Consider the following 15241-nt stretch of genomic DNA (forward strand, 5'->3'; position numbering starts at 1 on the left):
AGCACGGGGAGTTGGCTCAGGTCTACTGCCTGCCCTAGCCAATCTCCCCGTGTGCCCCCCCCCAAAAAATTATTGGGGCTGCGTCTCAGGCTTCCTTGCGAGCGGTGTCCCAGCATAGCGTTTTCTGTCCTCTCCAGCCTTCCTCCATGGTCCCTCTCCCGCTAGTATCTGCTCCCAAGTCCAAAACTCCTTATAGCTCTGCTGCTGCTCCTTCCTCCGATGCTTGGTCCGTTTGTGGTGGGTAGTTCTGTCACGGGTGTCATAGGGATTGGACCAAAATGCAGCGGGAACGTATAAACTCATCTTCTTAATTTATTTAAAGAAGGAAAAACACAAGAAACACGTATACAAAAACAACAAATGACACTAAACAGTCCTGTCAGGTGCACAGACACAAAACAGGAGACAACTACCCACAAATCCAATAGAAATACACCCCTCTTAAATAGGACCTTCAATTAGAAGCAACAAGGAGCAGCTTCTTCCAATTGAAGGTCAACCCAATAAACACCACATAGAAATAGACATACTAGAACTAACATAGAAAAACATAACACAGAACATTTCCCAACAAACCCCGAAACACTCTAAACAAACACCCCCTGGACGTGACAATACAGATCCAGACCTGATGGACACCGTTGATACATTCAATCCTGAGGAGCCGGAACTTCATGAGACTATATTCAATGTTTAGAGACTGTTTATTCAATATTTAGAGACTGTTTATTCAATGAAGATCATGATAAACAATCCTGAACAGAAGAGTTATGATTGTGTAGTATTAAACAGCCATCGATGAGTAGAAGATGTATATACATGTAATGGTTTGATTAAGTATGGTTTTATTTTCTAATAAAAAAGTGAAGCATCAGTGTGTAACATTTAGTTATAGGGTAGATTTGTTAATATTGAAATACTTGGATGTAGGCCTAGGATGGTCATTGATGTGTATCGAAGGAAAATACATGTATTGATTTTGTTTATTTTTATGTAACATTTGTGTTTACCATAGAGTTGGATGAATCAGTGTGAATTATTGAGTCATTAAGGGTGGATTGTTGCATGAGATTTCTGCTTGAGTGTAAATGATTAAATAATTCTATCCTGAATTTAGGGAAATGGTCTATATAGCCTGTAGAACGAGTAACTAATAGGGTTAAGCATAAGTCTCAGGAGATTGACAAGGATGAGAGAGGAATTGGGGGCTGTGTGTGTCACAAATGTTGAAGCCGTGTTGAAGAGACCAAACTGCATGCGGAATGTGGATACTCATCTTTTAATATAATTAAGTAAGGTATACACAGAAAACAATAAACACTCACGACAGGCTAACAGGCTACTTACGAACAAAACTAATAGCAGTGTTAACTCAACCACCCACAACCCCAAGTGACAAACATACTCCTAATTATATGACTCCCAATCAGGAACAACGAAAACCAGCTGTCCCTGATCGGGAGCCACACAGACCCACATAGAAACACAACACCCAGAACACACATACACAGACATACTCTGCCACGTCCTGACCAAAAACGACATAACAACACCCTCTGCTGGTCAGGACGTGACAGTGTGTGTCACGACTTCTACCGAAGTTGATGCCCCTCCTTGTTCGGGTGGTGTTCGGCGATCGACGTCACCTGCCTTTGATCAGTTTTTCATTTTCCATTGGTTTTGTCTGGTCTCTTTACACACCTGTTTCATATCCCAGTAATTACATGTTGTGTATTTAACCCTCTGCTTCCCCTCATTTCTCTGTGGGTGATTGTTTGTTTGTTATGTACGTGTTGTTTCTGTATCGGTGTGCGACGGGTTATTGTTTTACCCAGATTATTTTTCTACGTTGGTTTTGGAAATAAATACTCAATTTTTAACCACTCTGTTTTCTCCTGCGCCTGACTTCCCTGCCACCTACATACACGGACTATGACAGTGGGTTTGTTTAAACATCAAGAACTGTTAAACTGTGGTTAACCTGACCTAGCTTGAACCCTCCAGATTTCCCTAATCTCAGAGTACTAAAAATGTCGGCAGGATCAGGAGTTACGGTTTTGAGAGTTCTGAGGAAGAGGACAATTAACTCTTGATGTTAGTGTGTAATGTGTGTACGTAAGTGAGGAGCCTGGTATATAATGATGTTCTGTAAAATAGACGGCAGAACGTTCTCTGAATAAACTGCACAAGACCTTTTGCAGAAAGCTGAGTCCTTGCCTAATTATTATTAACCCAGTGTCTTACAAAACTTGGGGATTAGTCAAGGCTTATTGATTGGTAATTAATAGCATTGGGATTCGAAAATTCCCGTAACAGACATGAATACATCTTTCAATGTAGTTACAAATAGAAACAAAAACAGGTTCAGCCTAACACAGTGAAAACCAGTTCAACTCCATAAGATATGGGCATACATTAGCTATTATAATTAGACTACGGTGTGAATGGTTTTTCACACACCCAGTAACTTGAAGTACATGTTGCAGCCTTCCAACTCTTCAGTGGGTCTGATGCCGTCTGTGAGATCTCAACACAAGTCACCTTGTCATTCAAGTTATTTGGTTCCCCTTCCATCCAATAGCTATAAACAACACAGAGAATCAAAGTTGAAAATCATCCAATACAACATAGAGAATCAGACGGTTAACCTAGTCCCCAGGATCAGTTGTTACCATTCTACATAGAGAATCAGACAGTTAACCTAGTCCCCAGGATCAGTTGTTACCATTCTACATAGAGAATCAGATAGTTAACCTAGTCCCCAGGATCAGTTGTTACCATTCTACATAGAGAATCAGACAGTTAACCTAGTCCCCAGGATCAGTTGTTACCATTCTACAGAGAGAACCAGGCAGTTAACCTAGTCCCCAGGCTCAGTTGTTACCATTCTACAGAGGGAGAGAGAGAGGTAGCTGAGGATGAGATTATCTGACTGTAAAAAGTCATTTATTACAGCATAAAAATGAGTGTAAAAGTCCTCCAGAACCTGTTCACTCACGTAGGTTTAAATGGTGTGTTGTCAACCCACTGCCAGATTCCATCTTTTTTAAGTGCACCAATCCAGACATTCTTCTTAAATCCATGGATAAATATCTATAATATAATTATTGGAGAAAAACAATGGTCAATAGTTAATCTCCACAGCAGAGAAACACTTTTACATTTTATAATTAATAGTAGTAGTAGTCTAATAGTAGTAGTAGTAGTAGTAGTATAATGTAGTCAGCCTGGTCACTAGAAATACAAGGTGATTTAGGATTCTTGAAAAGGTCCTGAGTACTTCCATATATTCCTTCCTCAGTGCTCACTAAAACAATACCAAACTGTTGCAGAACACTGGTGCAAACTCATGATGCCCAGAGGGCTCAGACCACACAGACCAAGCACTCTGCTCTGATGACTGCACCACGGCAGTTCACAATGCTCTAGCAAGCTGGGAGAGTACTTGACGGAAACAGAGCGTTGTGTTTAATCATTTTTGTTTTAAGCCTTCCCCAACCCATAGCCCAAACCTTAACCCCTAACCGTAACCCTTTGAATTGTTTTGGTTTTAATCCTGTAACCACACAGAATTAAACCTGTTACCACACAGAATTAACCCTGTTACCACACAGAATGAACACTGTTACCACACAGAATTAACCCTGTAACCATCCAGAATTAACCCTGTAACCACACAGAATTAACACTGTAACCACGCAGAATTAACCCTGTAACCACACAGAATTAAACCTGTTAGCACACAGAATTAACACTGTTACCACACAGAATTAACCCTGTAACCACACAGAATTAAACCTGTAACCACACAGAATTAAACCCTGTTACCACACAGAATTAACCCTGTAACCACACAGAATTAACCCTGTTACCACACAGAATTAACACTGTAACCACACAGAATTAACCCTGTAACCACACAGAATTAACCCTGTAGTCACACAGAATTAACCCTGTAACCACGCTGAATGAATGCATAAAAAATAGACTTTCATCCAGATTAGGTTGAATTTCGAAGTGAAACTATTAGATCAAGTTGCAGCCTCAGCTACTTTACTGTAGTATAATTAGAGATATCATCTCAAGCACACTTGTTTGCTGACAGGAAGTATTTTTTTAAATAAATTGACAGTGACATGAACATTAGTGATACAATTGGTTACACATTTTGAATACTAGTCAGAGAAGTAGATAATAATAATAATAATAATAATGAAAAAGTAGTATTATAGTATTACTAATGTATTATCTATTACCTGTTCTTCTCTGCTGTTTATAATAACATCATCTGCACCCATTGCTCTGCACGCCTTCTGACCTCCCCCGCCTGTGTCCATCGTGGAGGAGACAAAGTAACAGCTGGTGCCAAACTTCCACCATCCGTCCAGACAGGGTTTCTCTGAAATAAACTCAACAGAGCAGCAGGCATTTAAAAGTCTACAAATATATTGCATCTCTTCTAAGTATGAAATAAAATTTTACTTTTAAATTAAGAAAATTAAAGACTGCACTCACGATAGAACCTAAGCCTGTTCTGTAGCTGGTCTCTCTCAGAGGCCGTGGTATTTAGACTGTTCTGTAACTGGTCTCTCTCAGTGGTCCTGGTATTTAGACTGTTCTGTAACTGGTCTCTCTCAGTGGTCCTGGTATTTAGACTGTTCTGTAACTGGTCTCTCTCAGTGGTCCTGGTATTTAGACTGTTCTGTAACTGGTCTTTCTCTGTGGTCCTGGTATTTAGATTATTCTGCAACTGGTCTCTCTCCCGAGCTATTGTGGTGAGAGTATTCTGCAACTGGTCTTTCGCCTTAGTTTTGGTTGTGAGACTATTCTGTAGCTGTTTTTTCTCTGTTGTCCTGGTATTTAGACTATTCTGCAACTGGTCTCTCTCTGTAGTCCTGGTATTTAGACTATTCTGCAACTGGTCTCTCTCCCGAGTTATTGTGGTGAGAATATTCTGCAACTGTTCCTTCTCCTTGGTTTTGGTTGTGAGACTATTCTGTAGCAGATTTTTCTCTGTGGTCCTGATATTTAGACTATTCTGCAACTGGTCTCTCTCTTTGGTCCTTGAGTTAAGACTATTCTGTAATTGCTCCCTTTCAGCAGTCATAACTTTAAGACTATTTTGCTGCTGGTCCCTGTCTTTGGTCCTTGTGGTGAGACTATTATGTAGCTGGTCTCTCTCTTTAGTCAGGGTGTTGTAACTGTTCTGTAGCTGGTCTCTCTCTTTAGTCAAGGTGTTGTAACTGCTCTGTAGCTGGTCTCCCTCTTTTGTCAAGTTATTATAACTGGTTGGTTGCTGATCTCCTTCTTTAGTCAGAAGGGTGTAACTGTCCTGTTGGTCTCTCTCTGTTGAGCAGTGATGATCAATGACACCATCTGTAAAAGGGAAAAGTTGATCAATTATTCAAATATGTGTAACTATCACACCATTGAAGTTTACAAAACAACATTATAAACTTACAGTAGACAGACAGGCCTATGATCCCAGCCAATAGGAGAACACACAGCAGCCCCAGACACACTGCAGCAACTCCAGAGGGTCTCTTCCACCACTGAAAATTATCTGAATCACAGGGAAATATCATGTAAGAGATTTGAACTCATTCTGGTGTTGATAAAATACTTATATCATCCAGGATGTTAAGGAACAAAAGCTGTGAGTTTGTACTTGAATTGATACCTGAAAATGTAACACTGGGCTTGTTGGGAGACGTGTCATCATCAATGTCCATGGTCTGCATTGTTGGATTTTCCACCTGTGTTTGTATAGATTGTCTCTTACATTTCTAGAAGTCAAATGCTATATTTTCCTCTGTTACTTCAGCTCTAGTGTAGGTTTGTATAGATTGTCTCTTACATTTCTAGAAGTCAAATGCTATATTTTCCTCTGTTACTTCAGCTCTAGTGTAGGTTTGTATCTGTGTCTTAAGTATCATCAAGTCAAATACTTGAGGTCACTTGACTTAGCTTACCCAGTACAAAGGAAACAATAGGATAGTCCCAAGCGCAAACTCTACCCAACTAGCAACACATGCACAGTGGTCAAGCTAAATCAAGCACACTTCAGTATTTGACATAGTTATGTACTTTTGCCCAGTTAGGGTTCACCTGCTTCGTCCCCCAGAGACACTAACATATTACATAAGAATGAGACAATAAACACACCTCATAAAATGATGATATCTGGTGTAATATGGAAAATAAATCTTACCACAGTCTTTGAGAGTTAAAAACGGATGCATTCAAAATGTTATATTGGTTTGTTAAGACGAACTTAACGAGATGTACTAAATGAGGATGAAATGTAAGATCGGAGGAACGTGTCCACATGTTTTTTATAGTCTGAATGACCCCACCTTTCGTGTCAACATCAGCATATCCTTTAAATTATTTGTCCAAACAAGTCAAACTGAAAGTTCAAGCTACAGAATGCTGCATGGTACTGTTTCATTTCCCCTCTCTCTCAAGCACATAAACTATAGGGGTCAAAGGTAAACTTTAGGTTAAAATGAATGGTTGAATGTTCAGCTACTCCAAAATTCTAAAGCGTAGAACACTTGGAAGGCTGAATATCAAAATGTGTCTATGCCTTATTTAACCTATTGTAGGGTTGATTGCTTAATTTACAGCGACTTGGTAGCCTATTCTAGGGTTGTTAGCTTAATTTAGAGTTGCTCGTTAGCGTAATTTACATTTCTGGTGGGTTGATTTGTATCTAAAAGCGGGAGCCCTGCCAGTAAGGCCGGTGAGCAAGTCTGCTGTCTCACTGTCCAAATCATTTTGGAGAGCCACCTGCCTGCTGATTGCTTGTTGCTAACTAGGTAGCTAGCCTGTTGTAGAGCCACCTGCCTGCTGAATGTTGTTGCTAACTGGTTAGCTAGCCTGTTGTAGAGCCACCTGCCTGCTGAATGTTGTTGCTAACTAGGTAGCTAGCCTGTTGGAGAGCCACCTGCCTGCTGAGTGCTTGTTGCCAACTGGGTAGCTAGCCTGTTGTAGAGCCACCTGCCTGCTGAGTGCTTGTTGCTAACTGGGTAGCTAGCCTGTTGTAGAGCCACCTGCCTGCTGAATGTTGTTGCTAACTGAGTAGCTAGCCTGTTGGAGAGCCACCTGCCTGCTGGGTGCTTGTTGCTAACTGGGTAGCTAGCCTGTTGTAGAGCCACCTGCCTGCTGAATGTTGTTGCTAACTAGGTAGCTAGCCTGTTGTAGAGCCACCTGCCTGCTGAATGTTGTTGCTAACTGGGTAGCTAGCCTGTTGTAGAGCCACCTGCCTGTTAAGTGCTTGTTGCTAACTAGGTAGCTAGCCTGTTGTAAGGCCTTGTAGGTCCTACTGGTTTACAATAAACTGTATAGGACTTTAAGAAGTCACATGGTACCACTGTGGAGTGTTAGGTGGATTCCTTCTTAATACCCTGACACAGCTCCTCTACTTCTCCTTTTCTCACACCAAACTTTCATATTTTCATCTTTCACTTTCCTTTCTTTTTCTTTCTAGTTTCTGTAGAATATTTGGAAGTATGTAAAATCTAAAGAAAGTGCTGCATCAACAGTCTCAAGTCAGGGCCCATATTTATCAAATGTCTTAGTGTAGGAGTGCTGATCTAGGATCTGTTTATCCTTTTTATCATAATGAATAAGGCCATGTGGACAGGGAGGACTTGAACCCAGGTCAGTATTCCTGAGATCGTTGATCTCTAGTTACATTTGCTTTGCATTGAGTCCAGGTTTGGGTTTATTTCACTGAAGAAGATTCCCTGCACTGTCATTCACACAGACCACATTATTTCACAAAATATTTATTTGAAAGTACGGTATAGACACATTTTGGCATTGAGCCTTTCAAGTTTTCTAACATTAGGTACTTTTGGAGTAGCAGAATATTCAACCATTCATAACCCCAGGTTTGGTGCTTGAGAGACAGGGTTGTGAAACACTTCAGTGCCGCAGTCTGCAACTTGAACTTTCAGTTGGACTTGAGCTTGACTGTAAACTTTAGTAACACTTCATGCCTGTTTCCAACCACCCACACGTTCTGTTGTTGTCACATGTTGTATCTGAACCTACCAGACTGTGGTACATCAGTTCATTATTGTTTGGCCAATCTTAATAATGCTCCATTACTACTATTGTGGTGTTTGTCTTAACAACAAGCCAATATAACATATATGGATGAATGCATTTTCACTCTCAAAGACCTTGATAAGATTTATTTTCTTCATTTCACATGATATGATCATTTAATGGATTGTCTGATTGTAATGTGTTAGTGGTTCTGGGGGACTGAGCAGGGGGTGATAAAATAACATGCCAGTTGGGTTGAAAATAAATAATCCAACTAGAGTGATGAAGACCGTGGATATTGATGATGACATGTATGCTGACAAGCCCAGAAAAATGGATGGTGTTAGTGTTACATTTTCTGGTTTCAATGCAAGTACAGACAGACGTAAAGACAGAAATACACGCACACACACACAGACACTTTCTCATTTCATAAGTGGAATGAACACGTGGTCCATATACAACGGCTGTCATTTAAATGTATTGATATCTGTAAAAACTAAATGAAAACAATACGTGGTTAAATTGTTATCACACCATAATGGTAAATATTGATATTTCAACATGCTATACATGACGTCAGAGCTCAGGGTCTCACAGTTCTGTGACAGCCAGCTGTTCTGAAATTGACCCCAACTGCTTATTAAATGGATCTAAATTTCCCATTTGAGTCTTATGTACCATTTCAAAGATAGTTTTTTGTACATTTTATAAAAGTACAGACTCAAAGTTTCAAAATGGTATATCATAAACTGCAGTTGAGGGACACATAAGGAAGTTATGCTTGTGATAAACGTATTCCATGTTGTAGACAAGTACCAGAAAATATATATAATTTGATTAAAGATGTATGCTGTACTACTAAGTGTTGTAATGTACTAATGCTATAGTTACATCAGTGTTTCAGTTAAATGTTGACAAAGCACAGTTTGAAAAAAAGGACAGATTGAACAGATAGATACCAATGATTTATATAAACCCCGAATTACATGTATTTAAGTATTTCTTTGTTGTAGTGGGGACAGTAACATTAGTACTCTCTAAAACATATTTTAAGAAATGTTTTTATATAGATGGGTTAGCTGACAACTTCACTAAAACAATGTGTGTGCCTCCATGGGACAGAAGTCAGACTATAGTCTCCCTAAAGAGTGTGGTGGCTAATTTCTGCATTACCAAATGAGGAGTTACAAACACACCAGTCCGAGTTAAACTACATCTTTAATACTTAAGATACTTTTGCAAAAGTACTTGACCTTCAATAATGCACTCTCTCGAATGAACCAGGAAGGTGATTACACAATGGCTACAGGGATCCTTAGTAACAGATACTTACAGATACTTAGTAACAGTTCACAAAGGTTAAGTTTTGTATGACAGATATCCATAAAACACATCAGACAGTAACTGCTATGTCAACCTGGTTCATTGTATAGCCCAGTATCTGGTCCCCCTAGAACCGTCCCTCACGGGTACGGTATAGAACAGAACCATTAGCTCATGTCCTCTGGAATGCTTTTTAGGCATTCTTATCAAATTACATCATAAATCTCCTTTGTCAGTGCTATCTCATAGTGGCCCATCCTCAGTAAAACACCTCTTGTTCCCACTCCTGGACAGGCTCACTGAGAGTGAGCCTCTAAGCCGTATATTATCACAGGATAAGTACGAGATCTAAGAGAGGACATACAAGGGTCCATTTACTGCCATATTCCTCCCCACAATAAAGAAAAGGAGGGAGTGACTTGCTCACGGACATTGTGGAGACAAGTCATTGGTTCCCCATTAATCACGCCATCCCTTCACATGGTTTAAGAAATAGGTTAAGACACATTCCCATGATGACAAGTCTGACCTCTCCCCTCTCTGGGCCCCAAGTGTCTGAGCCCCAGCTAAGGGAGACGTGCAACTGAAAAGACACCAGAGTCCAATGGACACTTTCTAATGACAAGTACCTCAAATAAGCATATTATACTAATAAAACATCTTAATTTTCTATGTTACCCAACTAATTCTGATTCGTCCACGACATTAGCATGAAGAAAGCCCAATACACACTGTTCCTATTGGACGGTTGAGTAACAGAGATTCTAGAAAACATTAGTATTTTTGGCACACTTGTCTCTGGAGGAAAAAGGTGACATTGTTGCACTGCTTTAAAAATATCAGGGTTTATTCTCAGATGTGCCAACTCAGACAAATGTACTAGAGCATGATATTGACGATGTGGACTCTGCCCCAATCAAACAACATGTCTATTGAGTGAACCCTGAAAAGAGAGAGAAGCTCCGCAGTGAGGAATAGTTCATGCTTGAGCACGGCATTTCACAACATGGCAACAGTCCGTGGAATTCACCCTGTATATATTCGGATGGGTCTCTGCTGTTTTGTTCCGATTTTTGGAAACTCGATGCCGTTAGTAAGTCTGACTCGTACCCTTTGCCCAGGGTCGATGATTGTGTGGACCGTGTTGGCTCCGCTAAATACGTTAAAGAGTTCGATCTGCTGAAGGGTATTGGCAGGTCTCTCTAACTCAGAGCGCCAAAGATTTGTCTGCTTTTGTCACTCCTGGTGGTTTGTTTTCCTACCTTTGTCTTCTGTTCAGGTTATGAAATGCTAAGACCCCTTTGGTCTCTGCACCGGTGCCAGCTGCTGCAGATTTCATTGTCCATTTGCTTTGTACACTGATGCCAGCAATGTAGGACCAGGGGCTGTGCTCCTACAGAAAGATGATAACAATGTTCAGCACCCTGTGGGGCACTTTTCAAAGAAATGGGCCTCATATCACAAACACTACTAAACTATTGAGAAGGAGATGTTGGCTTTAGTACTGGCTCTTCAGAACTGTATCGTCTCTACCACTATGGTTGTCTATACCATCATAACCCTCTACAACTATGGTACATGTAAATGTAAATGTGGTCTATACCCATCATAACCCTCTACCACTATGGTGGTCTATACCATCATAACCCTCTACCACTATGGTACATGTAAATGTAAATGTGGTCTATACCCATCATAACCCTCTACCACTATGGTGGTCTATACCATCATAACCCTCTACAACTATGGTACATGTAAATGTAAATGTGGTCTATACCCATCATAACCCTCTACCACTATGGTTGTCTATACCATCATAACCCTCTACCACTATGGTACATGTAAATGTAAATGTGGTCTATACCCATCATAACCCTCTACCACTATGGTGGTCTATACCATCATAACCCTCTACCACTATGGTTGTCTATACCCATCATAACCCTCTACCACTATGGTTGTCTATACCATCATAACCCTCTACCCTTATGGTGGTCTATACCATCACAACCCTCTACCACTATGGTGGTCTATACCATCATAACCCTCTACCACTATGGTGGTCTATACCCATCATAACCCTCTACAACTATGGTGGTCTATACTGATCATAACCCTTTACCACTATGGTGGGCTATACTGATCATAACTCTCTACCACTATGGTGGTCTATACCATCATAATCCTCTACCCTTATGGTGGTCTATACCATCATAACCCTCTACCACTATGGTGGTCTATACCTATCATAACCCTCTACCACTATGGTGGTCTATTCCCATCATAACCCTCTACCACTATGGTGGTCTATACCATCATAACCCTCTACCACTATGGTGGTCTATACCCATCATAACCCTCTACAACTATGGTGGTCTATACTGATCATAACCCTCTACCACTATGGTGGTCTATACCCATCATAACCCTCTACCATTATGGTGGTCTATACCTATCATAACCCTCTACCACTATGGTTGTCTATACCATCATAACCCTCTACCACTATGGTGGTCTATACCTATCATAACCCTCTACCACTATGGTTGTCTATACCATCATAACCCTCTACCACTATGGTGGTCTATACCTATCATAACCCTCTACCACTATGGTGGTCTATACCTATCATAACCCTCTACCACTATGGTGGTCTATACCATCATAACCCTCTACCACTATGGTGGTCTATACCATCATAACCCTCTACCACTGTGGTGGTCTATACCTATCATAACCCTCTACCACTATGGTGGTCTATACCCATCATAACACTCTACCACTATGGTGGTCTATACCGATCATAACCCTCTACAACTATGGTGGTCTATACCATCATAACCCTCAACCCTTATGGTGGTCCATACCATCATAACCCTCTACCACTATGGTGGTCTATACCCATCATAACCCTCTACAACTATGGTGGTCTATACCATCATAACCCTCTACCACTATGGTGGTCTATACCATCATAACCCTCTACCACTATGGTGGTCTATACCTATCATAACCCTCTACCACTATGGTGGTCTATACCATCATAACCCTCTACAACTATGGTGGTCTATACCCATCATAACACTCTACAACTATGGTGGTCTATACCCATCATAACCCTCTACAACTATGGTTGTCTATACCCATCATAACCCTCTACCCCGATGGTGGTCTATACCATCATAACCCTCTACCACTATGGTGGTCTATACCCATCATAACACTCTACCACTATGGTGGTCTATACCCATCATAACCCTCTACCACTATGGTGGTCTATACCATCATAACCCTCTACAACTATGGTGGTCTATACCCATCATAACACTCTACAACTATGGTGGTCTATACCCATCATAACCCTCTAACACTATGGTGGTCTATACCCATCATAACCCATCATAACCCTCTACCCCTATGGTGGTCTATACCATCATAACCCTCTACAACTATGGTGGTCTATACCCATCATAACCCTCTACCACTATGGTGGTCTATGCCCATCATAACCCTCTACCACTATGGTGGTCTTTACTCATAACACTATGGTAGTCTATACTCATCATAACACTATGGTAGTCTATACTCATCATAACACTATGGTAGTCTATACTCATCATAACACTATGGTAGTCTATACTCATCATAACACTATGGTAGTCTATACTCATCATAACACTATGGTAGTCTATACTCATCATAACACTATGGTGGTCTTTACCCATAATATCCCTCTCGTTTTCCTGCAAAAGACGAGCTCCACGAACCGCTGACTCCTTTGCTGCAGTCTCATATTGCAGGAGTTTCCCCTTGAAATCAGACATGTCTGCAATAAGGACAACTTGGTTGGTTGCTGGTTGTCTTTCAAGGGTGTTCAGTCAATATGTTCTGTGTTTTGTGTTTAGCCAGTGTGTAGCCCTGGCTCACTACTTATTTTGACTGCACGTTTTGCCGTTTTGGAGATCAGTTTTGTTTTGATTGAGAGTCATAGAAACATACGTGATTTTACCTCTGTCAAAACGTATGAGTTTTAAACAACTATATATTTACAAAAAAAATTAAGATTATATAAAACAAATGGTCTGTTTTGTCTTGTATTTAGGCGTTGACAGCCAGTAGTCATCATGTTTATATTGAAGGAAGCAACACATTTAAATGCAACACATTTAAATGTATCCTATTGTGAGATGGAAGTTACCTCCAAACTTAAGGGGGACGGTGTTGCAGGCTTTGGTTTTTCCATTTCTATTTTCAGGTTGGATGTTAGCACATTTAGCACTCAGGGCGCACCGATTGGTGTCAGCTCATTAGTCAGTATGTGTTACACCTTCTTTGTCTATGGTATATTGCGATCACACAATTTAATGTGCTTCCCGTCACCTACTATGCGGGATGGAAACAGGACTCCTCTGAAAAAAAAGGAACTACCAAAAAATGTATAAATAAAACAACTTTTCTGTTAAAAATAAATTAATAAAACAGATCTGATCCCTACACAGGCTCAAAGGCAACCTGGGAGGGAGGGTCTTCCGGTGCCAGTACCCCTTGCAAGTCTTTCAATGTAAAATCCTTGAGACCCTAAAACTTTTTAAAAACTTTTCCGCTGCAGCCACAATAATGTCTAGTTTCTTCGACTTCTTTGAGACTTGTGGTATACAGTTTATAACTGTGGCAATGAACGCAACAAAGTCCACCTTTTTCACCTTTGTCTGGCAGCAGACATTTACTACAGGCTGTGGTGTATCCACTACCATCTCTTCACTAGCATCATTTGTTTTCTCAATTATTTTAGTCGCCTCCGTGTAGGAGATTCGATTGACCGCTCTAACTTTTGCCAACTCAATCTCCTTCACCCTTACAGGACACTCCAGGAACCAGGATCATGATCTCCACCATAATTGCAACACTGTTTTCCTTCCACTCACCGTTCTTCAGTATACTCTGTTCATCTGCACACACTAGAAACATAGCCAAATCCTTTACAGTTCTTACTCTGCAGTGGTTTGGGGAGGAAAGCTCTTACAGTGTATCTTTTAACCAAGCTTCACATGAGTAGGTATTTGTTCTTTATCAAAAAACAATAGGACCGACAGACCTTCTTTTTCTCCATTCACCCAGCGGGTCAGACGCCGGGCACCAACCACACCAGGAATTCTCTTCAGGTATTCAACCTGAACATCCGTCATAACCCCTGAGATGACTCCTTTGACCGAAGTTCAAAACACAGGCCCACTGCAATCTTCCTCTTCTCTTCAGAAATACAATTAATCATAATGAGACCCCTCCTGATCACTCTGACAGACTCCACTTTTCGAACTCAGCATCCACTTCCGCCATCTTCCTCTCCACAATCCTCTGCTCGGAGACTTCAGAGAGCCATGTGTTACTCCTGTGCTGGCTTGTCCATCTCATTAGTCGAAGGTGTTGGCCCAGGTGATATTTAAGAGTGACTGGCCCAGTGCTCCAGTTGTGTTGAGATGTGGAGGGTCAACCCCTTTAGTTGCTGCCCACTATTTGATTTTTACAAAACATTGCTTTGTCTGATCTTCCCTGTTTTGCTCCACTTTTTGGTTTGCTTCTTGTCTTTCAGTTTGTTGTGGGTTTTATTTTGTTTTCCTGTTCTTGGGCAAATTTAGTGGTCGCTCATGGTGGGTGTCTTTTAGGTCCCAGTTGTTGTTACTAGTCAACTCCCAGTGGACAACCCCATGAACGTCTTTCAGAACCCCTCCTAAAATCCCACCTGTTTCTTTTTGGTTGTGGTCAGCGACTGGCTGTTATTTCCACCTTCTGTTTGAGCTACATTATTTGGTTCTTGCTGGAGAAAATAAAAGTGGCTGTGATTCTGGATGGCCAGATT

At 40.8% G+C, this 15241-nt stretch overlaps 2 protein-coding genes across 2 annotated transcripts in view; both read right to left on the reverse strand.

Moving 5' to 3' along the window:
• The window catches only part of LOC106591138 (receptor-type tyrosine-protein phosphatase H), a 102872-nt gene that overhangs the window by 29489 nt on the left and 58142 nt on the right, over nt 1–15241 (reverse strand). The window lies entirely within an intron of this gene.
• On the reverse strand, nt 1264–6352 carry LOC106590986 (uncharacterized). Its single transcript, XM_045712282.2, has 7 exons — nt 6212–6352; nt 5681–5756; nt 5462–5563; nt 4516–5376; nt 4257–4399; nt 2999–3093; nt 1264–2581 (listed from the first exon to the last, which is right to left on the reverse strand). The coding sequence occupies exons 2-7, from the start codon at nt 5739–5741 to the stop codon at nt 2434–2436; spliced, it is 1410 nt and encodes a 469-aa protein (XP_045568238.1). The 5' UTR covers nt 5742–5756; nt 6212–6352; the 3' UTR covers nt 1264–2433.

The sequence above is a fragment of the Salmo salar genome, chromosome 08 (assembly GCF_965601325.2).
Source record: "Salmo salar chromosome 08, fSalSal1, whole genome shotgun sequence".
Lineage (NCBI taxonomy): Eukaryota > Metazoa > Chordata > Actinopteri > Salmoniformes > Salmonidae > Salmo > Salmo salar.